Source organism: Cavia porcellus, unplaced genomic scaffold (genome assembly GCF_034190915.1).
Source record: "Cavia porcellus strain 051 isolate PalLab524CR breed Dunkin Hartley unplaced genomic scaffold, mCavPor4.1 scaffold_25, whole genome shotgun sequence".
NCBI lineage: Eukaryota > Metazoa > Chordata > Mammalia > Rodentia > Caviidae > Cavia > Cavia porcellus.
In genome coordinates, this window is record NW_026947508.1 from 26,096,049 (window position 1) to 26,117,813 (window position 21,765).

Sequence of the window (21,765 nt, forward strand, 5' to 3'; positions counted from 1 at the left end):
TGAGCTAAATATGACCTTCATCCTGCTTACTCTTCCATCGTTCCTTGATGCAAGGATGCTGAGTCACTTTCAAGAGGCTACTGCAAACCTCAGTACCTTTGCAAATGTTCTCACCCTAGAACACTGATTTCCAACCCTACTCCCCCTTCACAACCTTGCTCAAATGTCACTTCTTTTGTGGAAACTGCCCTGAGTTTTCCCTAGCGCCATGGACACATCCCACCAACACAGTTCATACTTTCGTGTTTTATTTACATGCCCATCTTCACTCCTACAGGCACATTGCTCATGGGCAGAAGTGGGAGCTATTGTCAGGGAATAAATGAATACTTATCTCATACAGCATACTGAAAAGTTAGAGAGACCATACTATTTTGCTGGAGACTAGGGTGTGCAGTGGGCACACCTGTCCCACCTGTGGAGCAGTGCATGAACAAGGCACACAGAACTCTTTCTGCTTTTCCTGTTGATTGCAGGACAGCAGATTCTATGCTTTAGTCCTAGACTTCAAGTTTTCAACTCATTTCTTTCTGGTCATACTCTGTATTCCCTGGCTTTCTACCCCTGTTTTCAGGTTGGGCTCTCTTAGACCTTTGGGGCTCCTGCTGAAGCCCAGCGAGGACACATGGAGATGCAGGGAACATTCTGACTTTGAGCCATGCCTTTCAGAGGGGCTGGTCTCAGGAGCTTGGTATGGTGAGGTCTCTTGAAGAACAAGGACAGACAATGTGAAGTCACTGACTCTACATGCTGGCCAAGCCTAAGTCTCCTGGAGGGGGAGGGTCAACCAATTCCTTCTTAGGAAATTCTTAGGCCTCACCTAGGTTTCTCTGACACCTTATCTTCAAGTTCAAAAGAAGATGAAAATCAGTATTATGGACAATATCTGAGGAAGAATCCTCTGGTCAATCATTTAATAACTTCAGGGAGGTAAGTTATTCTGGTCTAGCTTCGTCTTCACCTTCTGATGCGGAAGCATTCTTCTTTGCTGACTAAGTTCACTATGAAATGGTTTAATACAATATGACTCTTCTGTAAAATGCTATGTAGAGGAGGCCTGCTTCCAGTGTCCCCAACTCTGTGGCCTCAGGCACTTGAGCCAAAGGAATTTGAAAGGTTGGGTAAAATTTAAAGAGGAAAAAATAGTTTTTTAAAAAAAAAAAAATAAGTTAGTGTTCGGGACTGAATTCTATCCTTTCAAAATTCATGTACTGAATCTCCTATGACCGTATTTTGAGATGGGGGATTTGGGGAGACAGTTAAGGTTAATAAGGTTATAAAGGTGAGGTACTGGGGAGAGCAGACTTGGGTTCTCACAAGCAGGAGGAGACATGGGTGAGCCCCAGCAGGAGACAGGGTGGAGGCGACTACCTACATCCAGGAAGAGAACCCTCATCAGAAACCAAGTTTGCCAGCACCTTGAGCAGTGACTCCCAGTCTCCAAGACTTTCAGAGAATAAAGGTTCTTGGTATTTTGTTTGTAGACTAACATAGTGAGGAGTACTCAGAGTCTACAGCATAATGGACTCAGAATGTGATCAGGGCAAGAAGCTGTCTTTGACTTTGAGTGCATTATAAAACTGACAAAACATATCTTTGGTTGTGCAGGGACTCTTGGAGAAGAAGGGATAATTACAAATCTGCCTGCCTTCTCACCAGCCACCACCACCATCTGGCAGACTGGGAGGTTACTTCTATCTCAGACCTTGACAGCAAGAGGACAAAACACTTTCAGTGAAATCCAAGACTGAAAGCAACCTTTGTGTGCTTTGTAGCCTTCATAGAACCTTTGTAGAACTTTGTGGCTTGAAACTTTTATACTGAGAATTCAGTCTGAAGAGGTTTTGGGCTGGTAATGTCCCAGTGCAGGGCGGTAGCTAATGCAAATTTTGCAAGAAACCACCTTCTAACAAGGTCTCAAAGAACTTCCAGACAAGAGAGTTTATTAGTTTAGCCATAGTCAAAAATTACACAAGAAAGAAATAAACATGGCTTTGGGAACCATGAGAATCCACAAACACTTTAGCTATTAGCATTAAAGGATACAATGTAAAATAAGTAAGCTTAGTACATTTAAATTAATTTAAAAAGTATATAAAATAGGAATAAGGAGCAAGAGACGGTAAAATATGACCAAAAACATTTGAAAAAGAGCCAAATAGAACTTTCAGAAAATTAAAATTGCATTTTGAACTAAAATTATCAATAAGTGCATTAACAGATACTCTATATAGTAGAACAGAAAATAAGTGAACAAAATAAGGGAGAAAATATGAGAAAAGAAACTTGGAAGATTTGGAAAAACTAAAACAGCTTATTAGACTTTCACAGGGCAAAAAGAGCACAAAGAAACCATAATAGTTGGAAAGATGATGGTTAAACATTTTTCTAAGCTAATACAAGACAAAACCCATGGATTCAAGAAACATAATGAATTCAAGAAGGGTGAATAAAACTGTCCACATCAGATATATCATAGGGAAATTGCAGGATACCAAAGACAAGGAGATGACGAGAACAGCAGCCAGTAGGTGTCATACAAAGGAACCACAAGGAACAGTGAAAGTGACAAATGAAGCTAGAAGACATGGGCACAACATCCTACATATAGGAAAACTATGACTACCAACTGATAATCAAATGTCTAGGAAATACTAGTATATTTGCAGGAGGAAAGAGACATTTTCAAACAAAGAAGAACTAAGAAACATCAATAGAAAAATGAGAAATGTATTTTGACAGAAGGAAATTCCAAAGAGGAGGACTAGGATGCAAGAGTCATTGGTGAACACAAAAGCAGTGGGTGAATCTGAATGGACACATACTGATTTCTTAACAGCACCATTATTTGTAAGGAGTAAGGTGACATGCATACACATGTCCTGTGGAGCACAAATCAACACAGAGCAGGGGTTCTAAGACTCCTGATTTTTCAGGAGGAACTCAAGATTAACCTTTAACTTTAGACTTCAGTAAGTATGCATGTTAAAATTTCTAGGGTATAGAAATAATTGTATGATTTAAATAGTATAAATTTTCTAGTTAAAGAACATTATTAGACTGGATTTAAAAACATACAGCTATACACAAAGCACACATAAAACATAAAGAAAGCAGAAGGTCAATAGGAAAAGTATAGAAAACATTAGAATAAAAAAGAAAGAAAAAAGACAGAAAGAAGAAAAGGAAAAAGAGAAACGAAGGAAATAATGAGGAAAGAAAGAAGGAAAGAAAGAAAGAAAGAAAGAAAGAAAGAAAAAAGAAAGAGAAGTATTTGTGCTGGTACTGTTTGGACAATTGAATACAGATGTCTTGTGCTCTGGGTGAATGATTTGGGAACAACAATGCAGAATGTATGTATCATTGTTGTCCCTGATTGATGTGCTTTGAAATTTATTGTAGTTTTCTTCTTCTTCTTTTTAAAATTTTATCCTTGAAATAAAACGGATTTGGAAAGAAAGAAAGAATGAAAGAAGGAAGAGAGAGAGAGAGAGAGAGAGAGAGAGAGAGAGAGAGAGAGAAAGCAAGCTGATGTAATAGATAAGGGGGGAAATCTATAAAGCCAAAACTGACAGAAGTTCAAAGCATAATAGATAAACTCATTACTATGTGGAAGATTTTAATATTTTTTCATTCTGTAGTAGATTTATCAAGAAGACAAAAAAATCAATAAAGACAAACACAACTATTTGAAGTAATGGTCATATTAGAACATAAAAACGGCAAATTTCAATGTTTATTTTATCAGGAACATATAGAATATGAAAAATGACCATTTCTGGCCCCCAAATCACATCTCCACAAGTTTCAAATGGTTGAAATATAATGTTTTCCAAATACCAGCTTTATGATCTATGTAAATAACAAGAAGACAGCTAGAAGAGTCTGTTGGAAATTAATATACTCTTCTAAATAAATCAAAGTTGAAAGATGAAATAAAAGTGTAAATTAGAAAATATTCAGAAAAGCACTGGAGATGTAGTTGAGTGGCATAGCATGTGCCTAGCATGTATGGCAGGGCCTTGTGTTCAATGCCTAACACCACAAAAACAAACTAGAGCCAAACTGTAATAGAAATTCTGTGTATAAAAATCTGTAGAAATGTGGCCAAAGTAGTCCTTTGAGGAAAATGTATAGCCTTAGATGGTTAAGTAAGATTTGAAAACAGATAGTAGACTAAGCATCAAAATTAAGATGCTAGAGGAAAAAAATCCAACAAAACAAGTCTAATTCAAGGAAAGAGATAATAATAATGAGAACAGTTATGGATGAAATATGAAATAATATACTAAAAAGAGTATGACCCAAACCAAAATTAATTCTTTGACAAGGCTAACAAATGTGAAACATTTGAAAATACCAACTTAAAAATTCAAATCAGAAATGCAAGAAGAAAGAGACAGAAAAATAACAGTGATTGTAAATATAGTGAGAGTATGCACAATTTTATATCCAGTAAATTTGAAAATGTATGAAAATGAACTCCAGACAAAAGTAGATGATATAATTAACCTTTAGTTGTGACAGGTATTAAATCTATAGTTTATATTTTCCAGAAACGGAAACACCAGACTGAGATAGTTTTGCTTAAAAAAAAAAATCCCACCTAAACGTTCAAGGCAAAAGTTATTGCAATTTTTCACTAAGTACCTGAAAGGATAGAAAGAGAAGAAACATTCTCCAAATCATCTTATGAGGCTAGTAATAACAATATAAGAACCTAGGAGGCATAAAAAAAGGACAATCTCACTAATTAAATAGAAACAAATCATCAAACAAAACGTTAATAAATAAAATACAAGAATGTACAAAAATGTAAAGAACAAGTGACCAGGTTAGATTTTTCCTAGGATTGCAAGATTGGCTTAACATAGAAAAACTAGCCAATGTAATTCATGATACCAACAGAATAAAGGAGGAAATCAATAATTGTATCAGTAGATATACAGAGGTATTTGATAAAATTCAACAGACATTCTCAATGAAAATTTCTCAGACTTAGGATTAGGAATGAATTTTCTGAACTCAAAAAGGAAAATGTTTAAATTAAAAATAAAATGAACTTTGGCAAACATCATGCTCACTGGCAAAGAAATAAAAACATACCATAAAACCTCAACCCATGACAAGAGTGCCCACCATCATCACAGTGACTGGACACTATACTATGGTTCTAGTCAGATCAGTAAAGCAAGCAAAAGAAAGAAGGAAATGTTACATGGATTGGGAAGGAAGAAACAAAACCATCATTCTTTGCAGATGATTACCACTCATGTAGACAACCCAAAAGTTCACAGATACAATTATTACATGATAGTTGCTATTTATAAAAATCAAATGCAAAAATCAATTACATTTCTAAATATCTGCAAGAAACAGGTAGAAAATGCAATTTAAAAATATATGATTTATAATAGTAACAACAAGTATTTGATATTTGAGTAAATAAATACATAGAGAATTATATAAGATATCTAATGGAAAAATTATACAAGTTCATTGAAGGCCATTGAAGACTCACGGACTAGAAGACTCAGCATCAAAATATATCAGTTCTTCAGTTGATTTACAGCTTTGATATAATTAAAAGGAAGATTCAAACATTTTGTTATGGATTTGGGCAAGACAGTTGTAAAATTTATGACAAAATAAAAGGTACAGAAAAAAACCTAAACAAACAAACAAACAAACAAAATATATATGACACAAATTTTGAATGAAGTTGATTAAGAATGCTAACATACCAAACAACGCATTTAAGGAAACACACTAAGTCTAAAGAAAGAGAAAGGAATAATATTCACACGGTTGAGGTAATGGCTTCCTCTGAGGGTGTAGGGAGTGGAATGAGATTGGTGATGACCATGCCTCATTAAGGAAACTGCAAGTCCTTTTTTTACTTAACCTGGGTGATGGCTACAAAGGTGTTTACTGTATTGGTGTTATTTATGTCTTGCTTATATTTCATAAATATGCTATTATTTACTCAGTATTTAATGAAAACAGTGTAAAAGTATAGTCTGCGGAGAAGATATTACTATCAGTTTCGGAGTTTGAAATCTCTGATAGACCAGCTGTCTCAATATGGTCCTGCCTGCAGGACTCCCACCCCAGAGTCTTACCTTGGAGGGGTTGAGCGCTGTGATGATCCACACACAGTGTGCATTGTTGTCATACTGAATGGGGAAATTGGGGGAGGTGATGATGCCCGAGGGGCCGCGAAGGTGGGCATCACACATGCGAGCTGCAGAGGGAAAATGAAAGACAGGCCTTTTAGTAGTAGTCCACTTCCTCTTCCCACCTCCCATTCCTATGCCCTACGAGGTTGAATCTGTATGGTTCTACCCCAGAAATGACCTGCTTCCTGCACCGTTTCCCCATGGTTCTCAGCAGGTCATGGAAAGTCTCAGTGTTGGGAGCAGATACTACATGGCCTATCCTACTTCTTGGAGGCATTGGTTACTTTCCAAGGCAGCCTAAGGAATCCCTGAGTCCCCTAAGATTAAGTAGCACATCTTCACATAGAAGGTATTGACTAGTGCCATGCATGACGCCCTAAAGCTAGGTGGGTTGAAGGTACTTATGGACCACTAAGCAGCTTGCCTTGGCTTTGTTTACCAGCCTGTGTTTCTTTATTTGCACTCCAGGTCTCCAAAGCAGCTGAATGCTGCTCTGGACCCAAATTTGCTTACCTAGCAGTCAGACCTCATCCAAGATTCTGCTAGTCCTCAGTCCCACCCTCTGCAACCTCACTAGCCTCCCAAAGTAGAATTTTAGGATGTTCTTGTCAAGACCACCTCATCAGGCCTCAAAATGCCTGTGCCCAAGGGAGTTGCCAAGGCCCCAGCTCACTCAGTGCCAGGCACCAGTGGTCTTAGTGCCAATCTAGTACTTCCCAAACCCTTCCTCACATCAGCTCATGCCCAAAACAGGCTTTTGACTGGAAGCATAAAGATTCAAGGTGAATTAGAAGAAGTGCTGTACTCAAGTAGATATAAAGTGTTATCAATCATGGCTTAATCTAATTAAGCTCTTTAAAATAGCTTCTAAACTAATTAGATTAAGTAGTGATTGATCATAGTTAAGGTACTACATTGTATCTAGGTGTTTGCTTTCTTTAAAAATGTGTGCTTGAGTCTTAGCCACTTTATTCTTCAATGTTAGTGAGCAGCTATTTTAATAAAGGGTTCCATGAGCCTATTCTGTCGCTGCCCACATGGCAATTTATCCTAATTGTAGGCAAAATGCCTAACAGTAAAGAAAGAGTGAGCAAACTCAACAGACTTAAGTATATAAAATGAAAGTGCTGTCAAACCTGGTTTCTGCTGATGAGTGCAAATATCCTGGAGCTCCATGTGGGGACAGGGCCATGATAAACCTTCCCTAGGAAACCCCTCCTAGGAGGCTCTGGGAAGCAGATTCTGCAGCTCCTGGACATAATGAATATCTTGTTTCATGCACTCATTCCTATGCTCATTCATTCCACATTTATTAAGTGCCTATTACAGGCCAGCCAGAATGTGGAGAGAGAAAAATGTCTAACACAGCTCTCCTCTTGGAAGGGCCATAGCCAGTGTGGGAAACAGGAATGAGGAGGACAGTTCCAATCAAGCAGACACCAGGGTGTTGAAGGGCTGATTGCAATGGACATTCTGCTCCCTCCTTTCTGGAGCTGAATCCTTCTGTGAGATGATCCTCCAGTGGCTCGCTACTGCCTGAATGCAAAGGGTCTGCTTCTCCCAACCCTGAACCCACACAATGATTCATGCAATAAGCTCAAATAATGAATAGAGCTTTATCCCCCTTCCCCGTTCCATTCAGCATTAATTCTGTGCCAAGTCACCCTTAGATTCACAGACTATACTTGATACAGTGGGCTCTGGGGCAGCACGGCACAGTTGAGGAGGGAGGACAGCCTCTGGGGCTTACTAACTTAGCCACCTGGATCAAAATCCATTTCTGGCTGATTAAGCCTAGTTGAGTTAGAAAACCTCTCTGATTGTTCTTCGTCATTTGTCAGAAAGGGTAGTAGTGCTATCATCTCACTGATGTAGGTTAAGATGAACATATACAGGGTGATGGATGTGAAGGCTCATTCCAGGGCTGGGACATGGTCAATATTCCACAAAGGGGAACCAGGACAAATGAACTCAATGCCATGTGTATAATCCTTCTCTGTGCTCAAGATCTTACTCAAAGCTAAGAAGCTTCTTTCTACTTTTTCTTACTTCTTCACATAGGCATTTCCTTCCAATTACATTTGAGACTGACATTACTAAACAAATTGAGTAAGATAATCAAAACCAAAACCGTGATCCTATCCCACCTTTACAAAAAGGATCTGTGGTTTCAGAACCCTAGCCCTGTAGCAAATCCTTACAAATCTCTACCAATACCATCTTTCACCTCTTCTGGAAAGGCAGATTTTGCTTCTAAAAGCCCTCAGTTCCAGTTTCAATTTATCCTGCACTTGTTTCCAGGAATTAGATGGTATTTGCAGTCTGTTGAAACATGCCGAAGGTAATTAGAGAGAACAGGTCAAAAAGGCATTTACCACTTTAAAGGCTTGGAGGAGCTTAATTAAAATATTACAATTTACAAATAGTATGGGGCACCTAAAAAAGGATCTGAATGGAGCATCAGTTTTTTTGTCTGCTGTCTGGACAAGGTCAGGGATTCTAAAGGCAGACAGACGGATTTCTACCTGAGCAGTCAGCTCCCAAGTTCCCTCCAACAGATGGCAAGTTTCTTGCTGTGACCCAGATGGACTGGCAAAATTGTGGGTGCTCAGTGTTGGAAGAAATGAAAGAACCTATCTCTATGTTTCTCTGCTTGCCTTTCCTCACCATAAGGTCTTCCGGATACACTTCTGAAAAAATTTCTCTGAGTCCTTCCATGGCTGGGCTCTGCATCCACTCTCCTTAATCCTTTGGGACATGACCATGCCATTTAACAGGGGACACTGTATCGGGGGACCATAGGAGGACATTGCCTGGACCCATGGCCAGTTCTCATTTTAAAACACTTTGGCTGCCCCAAAAGGGGACCTACTCCAAGTGCAAGAGGCATAGAGTCCCTCTGGTCTCCTAGCTTCTTTCCAAATCTTATTCCTACCCTCTTCCAAACTGTTTTCCTTTGCTCCTCCTCCTCCTACCTCCTGGCTGCCTTGTGCAAAACATCTTTCAGAGCCTTCTACTCCAATTCAGCCTCTACAGAAATCTCTCTGCCCTTTTCCAGGCCATTGCTTCCTCTGCAGGCCTTCACAGTGGAGATTTTGTCCCTAAGATCTTCCCCCACCAGTATTTCTCTCCAGAAATATTTTCTGAGCTCCCAGAACTCATCTTTGACTTACTAAGACCTACATTGCTCCCTCCCATTCTTCCCTCTGTCCTTTCCCAGCTTAGACACCATCATCCACCATTATGGTCATTTTACAAATTTTTGCAAATTCCCCCTCTAAATAGCATCTGGAACACATTGATTATGGATAAAAGTCTCTAACTCTGCTCTCCGTACCTGTCCTCACATCTGAAGGAAGACTGATGTCACTATAAATTCATGATTACTCATCTCAAAAAAAATGAAGCAACCCTGTCACTTAGGTCTATCATCTCATTCTCTCAGATCCTTTTGTGCCTTCTCCATGCCCCTCGGAGCCTCATCTCTCTTTGTCCTCCTCTTATTCTCAGCTGATGACCTTGCCTCAGGCTTCTTGGAGGAAACAGAAACCACTTAGCAGATACAACCTCTGTCTTTCTCTGATGTGAAACTCTGTCTGCTAATATGCTCATCTTTTTTCTTCTTGTTCTAAGAGGGGTGACCCCTTCTTTTAGAGGCCAGTCCCTGCTCATGAGATTTGACATTCCAGCTTTCTCCATCACAAGATCAATTTTGTCTGTAGCCACATCCAGGCCTGTGCTGTCCTGGAACAGAAAAAGTCTTAATTCTCAGAAAATAAATTTAATCATCCATTTCTTCTCCACTGCCTATGATCCCAAAAAAGTGACTCTAGTTTTGAGTCTCCTGTTGTGACCCATCCTTGGTCCCTCTAGCCCTGTGGCCCCCACATTTATTCCCAGCTCTCAATTCTCTCCGACTCTTCTTTTGCTCCATGGTCTGGACCTTAAGATCATTCACTAGCACCTTCAGTTGCATTGTACTGTCATATCTGCTTGGTGCAATGCCTGCCTTTGATCTCTCTATCACTCAGGTTTCCATTTGAGTCCCATGGTATCCACAGATTCATGGTTTTCCATAATCAAAGCTTCAGCCCAATCAAAAGTCTTTTTAGCCTTGTCTACCCTGCCAATCCCTGCAGAGACAACCTCAAACACTCCACATATGGCAGAGCCACTTAACCCCACTGGTTACTTTTAATCACTATTACACTTGACTTCTTGGAGTATCTGACCCCACTGACCCTTCTCTCTCTGTGAAACAGTTACCTCTTAGTTCTTTCCTATGTCTCCAAAACCCCTCTGCTTCTTTTTTCTCCATTAATTTATTAAAAGTAGTTGTTTAGATCTAGGTGATGGTGTACGGGGGTTCTCTGTATATTGATTGCAACTTTTCTATAAATTTTAAATTATATCAAAACAAAAAGTTACCAAAAGGGGAGAAGAGGAAGAGGCATTATTTTGCATGGTTCCATCCATTATTGGCTCAGAAAGATGTCCAGGTGTAATTTTCCAGGGGAAGTAGCCTAGAATCTTTGGAGTTAGCACTTAAGGCTCAGCTCAACTGGTTTTGTGCCCTTGGGTAAGTTGGTTGACCACTCTAAGCTTTAGCTGAATATGAAATATGGTTACTGCCACTTGACTCATAAAGAAATTATGAAAAATGCCCAGTGTAATACTTTAGACAAGTATAAATAGCTTAATAAATGGGAACTTTATCATTAGTACATATAGATAAGAGACTCAAGGGACATTCCTAGGGTTGGAACAATGGGTCTGTATTCTACTGCAGTCAGTATTCAGTCTCCACCTGAGTGGACAGAAAGGAAAAGAGGAGAGATGAGAAGTAGAGAAAGGGAGCAGAGAGAGTAGAGAAGTGGGAGGACAGAGAAATAGCACTCTTGACTACAACAGTGCTTAAGGGGTAGGAAGCAGATCCCACTGATAGCCACCAAGCCAGCCACCAAACAGGCACCTGCAATTACCACAGCATTTCATTTAGTCTGGTTCAGTTCATATTTCCCATGTTTCACCCACAGAAAAGATTCAGGACATTTAAATAATTTTCCCTGTGCTATGTGGTTTGTTAATAGCCAAGTGTGAACTTAAACTTAGGTCTTTGAGTTCCAAGACTGATACCCTATCCACACAAAGGGTTTTATTCTAAACAGAAGCACATATATAGGCACAAGAACACCCAAAGATTTAGCCACAAAGGAAAAATAATACACAGTTTTCTATTAATTATTTACTTTGTGAATCTGTAATTCATCTGGAGCTGATACTCAGTTCACATCTGCATCAGCACCAACTGTGGCCAGAATAAACTAGGTCTCTTAGTTGCTAATTTGGTCCTCTTTTTTTTTTTTTAATTTGATCCTCTTACAAACATTGATACCCTTAGCCCTAGGGCTACCAGGCTTTAGGGGCTGCTAAACACGGTGGGGGAGGGAACACTCCAAGTCTGTTCTTACTCTAACTAGAGAAGCTCCACTGTGTCTGTTCTATTTCTTAAGTTTCTGCAGATGTTTATTTCTAAGTATTAGGGTCTACTTGAAAGTTCCATACTATCCTATCCCACTTTTAAGTGGAGCTGCACAGAATTAGTTTACCAGTATTTTGCATTGCTCTCTACCTCCTTTGCATGAGCAAGATTTCCTAGGAGTCGAATTAGAGGCTTTATTTCTTCTGGTGGGAGGGAAGAAAGCAAGCTTTATGAATACCTAATTTCCAATTCCAAGATGAAGGCACAGTTCCATATTATTCTTTCATTTCAATCACTGATTTATTCAGGTAGTTCTTAAACATTTATCGAGAACCTATTATTTGCCAGGCCCTGTGTCTTAGTAGAATTAATTTTATGGAAAAATGAATACTTAAGCCCAAATCATATTTTAAATGCATTAGATGGAAAACAATACCACTACGTATGGTGGTCAATGCTCTTTAGAATGTGATCTTTTGGTAACCTTCTTTTGAGTGGGGCTTCTTGTAATTGAAAGACTTTTGTCCCTTTTTAATTCTAAAGCACGGTATGCCTAAGCTCTCCTAAAAATCACAATTAGAATAGCAGTTCTAATTAATTAGAATCAAAAGATTTTAAAAGAAAAAGCTTCAGGACTGCCAAAAATAAAGAGACCCTTGAAGTTAATACCAATCTTTTCCTTTAGCTTTTGGAAAGCCCAGGAAAAATCATCTTGGTCTAAGCCCAAGTGCCTTGGCCTTTCTGTATCATCCTACAATGGCCCATGGAAGTGGATCAACAGAGGGAGAGGAAGGCAAGAGGCCAGGCTATGCTAAGACCTCACACTCCATTGCAGGTGGTATTGGCACCTTCTATGACATGATTTTCTTTAAATTCACGATTACTAGGCAGGGGAAGTTTTCATTTCTCCATTCACAAACAAGGGCACTGTGCTCCATACCCCCCCCCTTCCCCCAAAGGTGAAAACTGGTCTAGTCAGCTATCAGGTGGCAGAGTTGTGCTCTAGATCAAAGTCTTTGTGACACTCAAATCATGTGGCTGCTATAAGACTGGACATGACAGCGGCTGTGGAAAGGATCTATGGCCACTGGAGGCTGATGTCTGCTCTAGGGCTTGAGGAAGCGATGTACCAACCGTGTGCATCAAGTGAAACTAAACACATGTGCTTAAACCTCACACTGGCACCACTGTTAACTGAGCACTTTCTTCTGGTCCTCAAAGTAATGCCATGAGGTGATGTTCTAGTGTCACAGACATTTAGCAGGTAAAAAATTCAAAGGGCTGCAGAAACTGGCCACGGATACAGAACTGAAAGTGATGATGGTTGGATTTGAGTTGTGATTCCACACTTTCACAGCAGCAGAGGATGGAATCAGATCACAGATGTGAGACAGCTTAGTCCAATGCTTAGTAAAAGTGTAGCACAGAATCCAATTTGACATATCAAAATCACTAGACATAGCTTGAAGAGGGCAAATGTCACGTGTACAGAAAAAGAGGAGCATGTAATTCAACTTCAAGTTTCTTTATGAAACAGTGGCTCTTCTCTGCCCTGGGTATATTCATGGAAACAACCACAATTGCTAAGAGAAAAAGGTGGTGGTGAGAGAGCAGATCCTACTACTAGCTTCCAAAAAACAGTTTCAAAAAGATTGGCTGGCCAAGGGTCTCTCAGTCCTCAGACTGGATAATTTACTGCTTCTCCACACAGCTAGTGCCTTGTCTCTCTGCACATGGGTTGGTGTGCTAACCAATTATGCATTTATCCAATCATTCATTCAAGTTGTTATTAAGCACCTATCGTGTGCCAGACCTGGTAGTAAGTGGTGATGCAAACAGAAGTCCTTGTTCTGGTAGAAGCCATATCCTAGCATGAGAATATTTTTCTTCTATCACCTTCAATTCATAAAGTATTTCCATATCTCCAACTTCACTTGACTGTCACATTAAACACAAAACAGTGCCGAGAAGGTACTATCTGAACATAAGAAAACAGGCCCAGTAGCTGATTTGCTCAGTTGCTTGAGTTCTACTAAGAATTCTTTGTTTGACTGTAGAAAAATAGCAGCCATGCAAAACTCTTGAAAAAATACAGCTAAAATTAATGGAAAATCAAAGTATACTATAAGTCACTGATTGTAGTCACTTTGGAGTTGAGTAAGGAGGGATAAATTAAAGACTTATTTCAAAAATGTTTTCATGAGTATCCTCCAGATTACCTGTTGGTACATTAAAAAGAAAGAGTGAATTTCTTTCTCCAGAGAAAAGAAAGAATCTTCTCACACTGAAGGATACAGGTGTAACTTTATAGTAGGCAGCAATTCTTGACCCCAAAAAGGGCCCTCAGAAGACTCCTGGCTGGTTTTTAATGGTATTTAGTAGCCTAGAACTCAGGCACCCTAAGGCATTAAGATCAGGGGCTTCTCTATTGCAGTGCTGTCCTGACCTGGTGAAGGAACACACTCAGGTCTAACCTTTTATGATTATTTGATGGGAATAGGAGTTGGGGTTGCAGTGACTAGGCGAGCTTATCCTTGGTTCATGTGATACCTCAAATATGAGTGGCAGGGCCCTGAGAACAAGATACCAGGTATGGTGGTAGAAGCAGCCCATGGAGAAGCCTTTTGATACCTTGGCCACTACAGTATAGCTAAAAGCATCGGTTCAGAAATGACAGATACGCTAATTACAGAGTGGGGGGCAAGAAACAAGGACATTGGGAAAGAGGGCTTGGACATATATGTGTGTTATAATAGAGGTATTTAAGGTGTCCTCCTTTTGTGGCTGTGATATCTTTCCGCAATAAGCAAGCAATCTGCTTCATATGTGCCTTCCCCATCAGACTATAAAGTCTATGCAGGTCTGTTGTCCTCACCTCTGCACGTCCTGAACCTAGAACAGGCTTGATACAGAGAGGGTTTATTAATTAATACATTTATTAATACATAAATGTAGGACCTAAAGCCCTGGGAGCAACAAGGGAGAAAAATGAACTGGTCTGGATGAAAGCTTGGGCCTCAGGTACTGGAAGCTGGGCTCATCCTCCTGACTCAGCCCAGCTTTCTGCAAAGCCTCCACTTCCCCACGGTCCTCACCTCGGCAGACGGGCCTGTGATCACTCCAGGCCGCGAACATGTTGCTCACTTTCATGCAGGTGATCCTCTTGGACCCTTGCAGGTCATAGCCCTCATTGCAGGTGAACTGGACACTGGATCCTAACCTAGGAGACAAAGTATGTCTGTGAGCTTGGTCCCTGGGCCTGAGTTCCAGCCTCGAGTTTTTCTGGTTTTTCCTATGTGCAAGGTTATTTCTCCTTTTGCTGCTTAATTTCTGCTCCACTGTTTATCACTTACAATCTCCACTGGAAGGAACATCTGCTCTTCATCTTTTTTTTTCTTGGACCATTTAATAGGTTTAGGATTGAATTAAAAGGTGACTTTGTGAGCAACAGTGATCCTCTGAGATAACTATCAATTAGGGCAGCTAAGAGTGGGTGGATGATACTCACAAAGTGTAATGAAAATGGAGGGCCATGGGAAAAATGCCTTGATGGTCTGATACTGAAAAAAATACACCACCTTGGGGGCCCTGAAGTCTCTTGAATAATTGCAGATATGAGTTTCCTGGTGGTATATCATTACCAAAGATGGCGGCCCTTTGTACAGAGTTATATAGGTTTGCAGGATAATGTTGGCTGCTGATAGATCTCCCCCACCCCTATATTGCATGGACACTGTCCCAAGGACCAGGCCAAGAATGTCAAAGGCATCTTTCCAGCACGTGTCAGCTCCTCCATTGTATCATCCTCTTCATTCCACCTCTAAGAAGGCCAGATAACCCTTGTCTTCCCCCCAGTCAGGACACCCCGCCCTCCTTGTAATCAAAACAGTTCCCAAATAGATCTTACCTGAAATCCGAGCCTAGTCTTTTGCCCCTTTCAGGTATGCCAGGGTCTGGACACATATTATGTCCTTGGGACACACCAACCTGAGTTACTACAAGGGAAAAAAACAGCATATACATAGATGGATAGTCACAGGAAGGTAGGAACTGGGGCAGTGTCTCAGGGCATGGGGTGGAGGCAGACAGAACAAAGCCCTGCTCCAGGGAATCTGTGGGGATGGCTGGGGTCTCCTGGACTGGGCTTTCCTGGCTGCACAAGGTGGGGAGCTGCTTTTGACAAATTCCTTTGTAAGAAAAATACAAGAGAAATTCATCAAGAGCACATGGGCTACCAGACAGGCCCTCTGCAACAATAGCCACCCAATTTCCTTATCCCACACCACTGGCCAGAGATGGACTGTCCACAGACCCTGGTGACCTGCCCATCCTGCACTTCGGGTCTGAGGTGGAGACTCTAGATGAGATGAGCCCCCCAACCTCAGCCCCAAATGAATAAATGACTCAAAGAAAGTTAAATAAAAGGTGAATGCATGATCAGAAACAGTAAAGAATGTAAGAGAAAGCTTCAGTTTGACGTTCAAAGCAAGGAGTTTAGTTCAAATATAGATATTTCTTCCCATCAGATACTTGTCAAGGCAGAGGAGAGTAAGTAGTAACCAGAGCACTTCCACCCTTCCCAAGGCCACACTGGCCAAGGGTACTGAGTGGAGATGGGACCTGTGATGGTTCCAGGAGGTTGTGTGACGATCTGACACCAGCCCATACCAGAGTTCTGTTTACAAAAACTATGTACACAATTGTCTGGGCTAGAGCACAAGCTTGGTCCAGGAGTGGCAGACAATGCATGGTACAGAGGGCAGGCAAGCCTCTGGTCCCTGCCTGGCCATTGTTCTTGGATGTTTATACTGCTAAGGCAAGAATTTCTCACATTTCTGGATCCCTGGTTTTGTGAAGCTGTGGTCCAGAAGTTCCACTCACGGATTCACAAATCCCATGGTTTCCCACTGCAACCTCTGAATGAGAGGTTGGAGAAAATCTGGAGAAGTCTCTGAGCTTCCCATGTCCCTCCCCATCCATGCGATGTCCCATAATGTGCAAAGCACTCCATCACTCACACACCCACGGACTCATTTTCACGCATAGACACACCACAAACATTCATAGAGCACCTACTTTATACAAGACATTTTTTGGATACCATGGCAGTGCCAAGGGTAGTTAAATATGAATTCTGCCCTTGAGGAGCTTCCACTAAAGATATGAAACATGAAAATGAACTACAGAATCATAATGAGGAAGTGATAAAAGGATGCTCAGAGGGAGGACTAGCCTCACATTACCAAGAGAAGACAGCATTTATCATGGACCTTCTGAAGAGGTAGGAGTTTGACACAGGACGACAGCATTAGAAGACAGTGCAAGACAGGTATAAGGTATGAGGTGAAATCAACTGAGAGTTGCTTGGTATGATTACAGTGGAAAAGGTAAATACTGACAAACAAAGTGGGAGGTGAGGTTTCAGAGAGTAGATCTAATCCTTAATATTGTGGGGAGCCGCTGAAGAGTTCTGAGGGGCAGAGGGGCCCGGGAGACTGGGTTGCTCAGGGCTAGGCCGATTTCTGTGAGGCCAGTGAGGAAGTATGTCCAGGTCAAGAACCTAACAGTAGGAGTAGATAGGAGATGCTGAAAATGGATATGGTAAAGAAAGAATCCCCAGGGCTCATGGAGGACTAGGACAGGAGGAGAGGTACAGGGTTTCCTGGTCCTGAGGCCCTATGAGGATGTGATGGTGGATGGATGCTAGTGGGGAATCCTATTTCAGACCTGCTGAGGCTGAAGCTCATTCCTACAGGTGGAGGCCTGATACAGACTCTGTTCAGGCTCAGGTTATGCCAGTGAAGGGAACCTGAGGGTTTGGGCACTGCAAGTGCAAGCCAGATGCCAGGTAGCCTCTGTGTTGTATGGAAACATGCACAAGGCCTCCTGAGTAAACCCCCTTTCTCCAATACTACACACTGCCTGGTGAAAGCCAGTCACTCCCACTGATGCTTGTCCCCTGCCCCATTCTCTTCCCTACCCAGTCTCCATCTTCAAAGCTTTCACATCCTCAGCTAAACAAAGCCACTATCCCCACCAACCCAGAAAGCTTCAGGCTGTATAATAAGATGGCAGTGTTATCCTCCCAGCAGAGGAAGCTCTTGCTTCTGGAGAACCTTGGTGTGAAAGAAATGGAAAGATCGAATAGTGTCCTCCTGTAGTTTGGAGGTGGGAATCATGGGCCTTCTCTCCAGAAAGAAAGCTTGTCTTAAGCAGTGAGGTGACCATCCCAGCTGTCCTGACTGGCTTATGTGTTGGTAGTCCCATCAAACAGCCTCAGTGATCAACTAATGAGGTCTCCCCAGCTAAGCACCCATCTTCTTTAGGTCCTACCTCCCCAACGTGCCCACGGGCCACACCCATCCCAGAGACCCTGACAATCACCAGATAGGACCCACACAGCCCCCTTGTGGCACATGGAGAACACTCAGCACCCCTTTCTCTTGCCCTTTCATTCTGTATCAACACAGCTCAGAGAGCAGACGGAGCGAATAGAAGGCTGGTGGGTGAGGAAGAATCATGACAATGCCCACCCATCAAGCCACATCCCTGACACCCAGAGCAGGTTTGGTGCTCCCCATTAGTCAGCCAACCCATCACCAGGTCCTGGCACCATCCAGGAAGTTACAAACAGCCATGATGCAGCCCACACCCAGCCAGCACCCTCTTCCAGGAAAGACTGGATAGGTGACAGTCCCATAAAGGCCTTCAAGGCTCCCAAAGAATCAAGCAAATTTCAGTCTCAGTGAACAGTTTATTATTGTCTTCACTATGGAGTTAAGAGGCATTTCCACTTTTTATTTCCAGCCTTCACTATCTGTTTAAAAACAGCCACTACTGTTTATGGCATTTATTTTCTATTGGTTCCAGTGGGATAACAACAAAAGTAATCCATATTTATGCAGGCCCCTATGGCAAGGAAAGGCAGCACCTTCCTGAAGGGAGACGCAGATAGCTGGGTGAGCAGAAGCATTGGTCAGGGGTCCATGGGACTTGTGGACTGTGGTAAAGGGAATCCACAGAGTCCCCTGCTTCTCTTAAGCTCAGGACAGCTGGCCTTGGGGGCAGAGCACTCAGGGTAGATACCTGCAGTTGTTTGGCTCCCAGTCTCTGAGCAGTGTGAGTTATATCCATTATTTCTCAAGGAGATCTTAGAATAGAGATTAACCCCTCTTGTCAGTAGAAAGAGATTCGTGTTTTTTAGAAGAGTAATTGCATTACGTTCTTAGACTTTTCATCTTTCTGAGCAAGTCTGGGCATCTCTGATTAGTTAATGAAACCCAAGGATTCTCTCTCCAGAAAAATGTGCCCTACTGCAGTTTCTCAGCTGGTTCATGGAGCCTCCTTGGTCAGGAAGGTCTGTCTTAGCATCTCTTGGGAGGAAGAGAGAGTAAGTTTTGAATCCCCATTCTGGAAACAGATATTTTGGAAACTGGAGTAAGACGGCTATCTGAAGATACAATTGGGACAAATATCTGGTCTCTTAAGCAAGGGCCATTCCCTTAAGTTCGTCGGAGGCTTCAGGTGAATTCAGAAATAAAACCATGCCTGTCTCAGTCCATGGGGTCTCTGTGGCTATCGGGAGAAAGAATGTAAGGCCTGGGACTATGACTGAGCCTTCTCAGCAGAATCCTGAGCTCTTCTAGTTCTTGTCCCTTCCCTTGAATCTCTAGTCCTGTTTAGAAACAGGATCTCCTGGATGACTTTTGCCATCTAGGATCTTTAAATGAAGATCTCCAACAACACCCAATAGTCAATGGTACCAACCCTATTCAGAGGACTTGAACAAACTGGGCATGCAAACCAGAACTTAGCTGTCTCTACCCCAAACTCTCTCCTGGTCGCAGCCACCAGCACAGCTTGAGGACCTGACGGCTGCTCTCCTCCACTCCTCATTAAGTACTTCTAGCAGCTGAAGAAAAGGGAATGCACAGAGCTGAGATGGATCAAAGGAGATGGGCAAGGGTGGGAAGGCTGGTAGGTACAGACAGAGAAGAAAGGTGGCGAGGTGTAAGGGAGGAGAGAGGGAGCAAAACATGGAGGGAGGAAGAGGACAAGAGAAACAGAAAAGGGACAGAGAAGTGAGAGAAACCAGAAGGCCAGTCATGGGGACTTGGCAGAATCCCTGCAGTTGCCTTCAGAAAGAAAATGGTGGGTTTCTAGAAAATCCTATCTGCTCTTAAATCCAGACTTCTGCAAGGGCCCAGAATTTATCCCATCCACACCTTCTGTGTGCTCACTCAAAAGCCCCTTGAGCCTAGATTCTCATTAGGTGTTTCCTTGAGAGACATTCCAGATCATTCCTCAGTGCCAGATCTCTTTTAATCCCCCAAACAATGGTAATAGAAACACGTTCTTGAGAAGATAAAATCTTCCCCATGCCCAAGCAGAGACCCAGCACCTCTCTCTCATCCCAAGAGGCAGGGCCCCTGCCTCCTCTAATCCTCTCTCTGCCCAGCCAGGTCCAGGACGCTTGGAGGAGGTTACTCAGCATGTCCCTTCCTCTTCTTCCCAATCTGGCCTTGGGAGCTGAAATTGGGTCCTTGCCATTGCAACCCCCTGCACCCCAGCCTAGGGTTATTGACTCCTACAAAAGGAGCCAGAAAAAGGACCTTAGCAGGTGGAAGTGATTTGAAAGCAAAAATAAAGAGAGAAATGTAGCAGTAATGACTCCCTGGACTGCAGTTCAAATGGGAAGTGAGGAAATAAGAGGGAAAAGGAGGACAATGGGAGGAGGAGACGGCCAAGGACAGACCCAGGGCTGCTTGTAGTCCACTGCGTCAGTGTGTCCATGCACACAGCCTGGGATGGAGGGAAGCAGGGGTGAAGGGAATTCATCCAGCATCACCTGGCTTCCCCGCTGTCATAGCACCGGCGGGTCTGACCAGAGCACGAGGCCCGGCGGGCGGGCAGACAGGCAGACACTTACACACAGATGTCTTCTGGTTGTTGTCTTTGCTAGGCATCAGCTTCACACCCCGAGACTTCAGCTCAATTTGCTTCTTGACTAGAGGGGGGATAAGAAGAAAGCCAGGTTGAATTGATTTCTGTGATCAGAGATAATGATTCCTGAATGATTCCCTCTCTTGCCTAGGGACATTCTGTGGAGGTCCAAGCCAGTTCCAAGCCAGGTCTGGGCAGGGCTATACCAAGGGTACCATTCAAGGGTAGCATGGACCCAAGACATGGAAGAGCTTCTGTGGAGGCCATCTCCGTAGAAGAGGCATTTGGTGGCCTCTGAGACTTCTCTAGCAGCCTCTCACAGGAGCCTAAGACTTTACAGCAAACTTCTCATGAGAGCTTGCAGCCTACTATGATGTGGATCAGGAATGTCTCCCAAAGGTCTCTGTACTGAAGGCTTGTCCCCCAGACTGTGGTACTATTGGGAAGGGGTAGGGCCTAGTGGAAGGAGATTAGGTCACTGGGGCTGTGAAGGGGATACTGGGACCCTAGTCCCTTCTCTTCCTTTCACTTTTGTTTCCCAGATGCCATATGGTGAGTAGCTTCTTCTCCCACCTGCTCTAGCCAGAAGGTATTGCTTCAACACAGGTGCAGAAACATGGGAGCAATTGATCATCTGCTCCAATTGCCAAAACTGAGCCAAAATAAATGTTTTCTTCCTTTTAAGTTGACTTAATTCAAGTATTTGTTACAGCAATGCAAAGATGAAAAGCTAGCTAAAGGATAGCCTCACCCCACCCCTGCACTTCTGCTCCTTTGGAAAATCTGCCTGTCTAATTTTCTGAGCCAGCCCTGACAAGGTGCAGTGGATTAAGAGTATAACCCCAAATTTTCATCCCTCCCTAGATCCATATATGCTTTGGGATGTAATTTTGTAGTTCCTCCTATTACAGAAGTGGAGTATAGTTCCCTACTCTTTGATTTTGGGCTTAGCCATGTGAAATTTTAAGACCTTGACCTGTCCAATGGCTAGAAGATCATATCAGGTATGCTCTCTGGTAGCTCTGCCATCACTGTTAGAAATGTAGCTAGTCTAGGGGGACGAGAGACATGGGGCAGACCCAAATGGCCCAATCAGGCCTGACCTTCATCAGCCAGTCCATTATGGACAAAGAAAGATGAGTCCTGGGGGTCACTGAAGAA

At 42.4% G+C, this 21,765-nt stretch overlaps 1 protein-coding gene across 9 annotated transcripts in view; it reads right to left on the bottom strand.

Annotated features, from left to right (window-relative positions):
• The window catches only part of Csmd2 (CUB and Sushi multiple domains 2), a 566,560-nt gene that overhangs the window by 264,427 nt on the left and 280,368 nt on the right, over window positions 1-21,765 (bottom strand). For 8 of the 9 annotated variants that reach the window (XM_063236032.1, XM_063236031.1, XM_063236030.1 and 5 more), the window contains exons 7-10: window positions 20,591-20,668; window positions 15,569-15,656; window positions 14,757-14,881; window positions 6,123-6,244 (exon numbers count right to left, since the gene is read on the bottom strand). In XM_063236032.1, the coding sequence (XP_063092102.1) occupies window positions 6,123-6,244; window positions 14,757-14,881; window positions 15,569-15,656; window positions 20,591-20,668 (413 nt within the window). The remainder of the gene's footprint in view (window positions 1-6,122; window positions 6,245-14,756; window positions 14,882-15,568; window positions 15,657-20,590; window positions 20,669-21,765) is intronic. The other variant, XM_063236033.1, reaches the window with a different exon arrangement.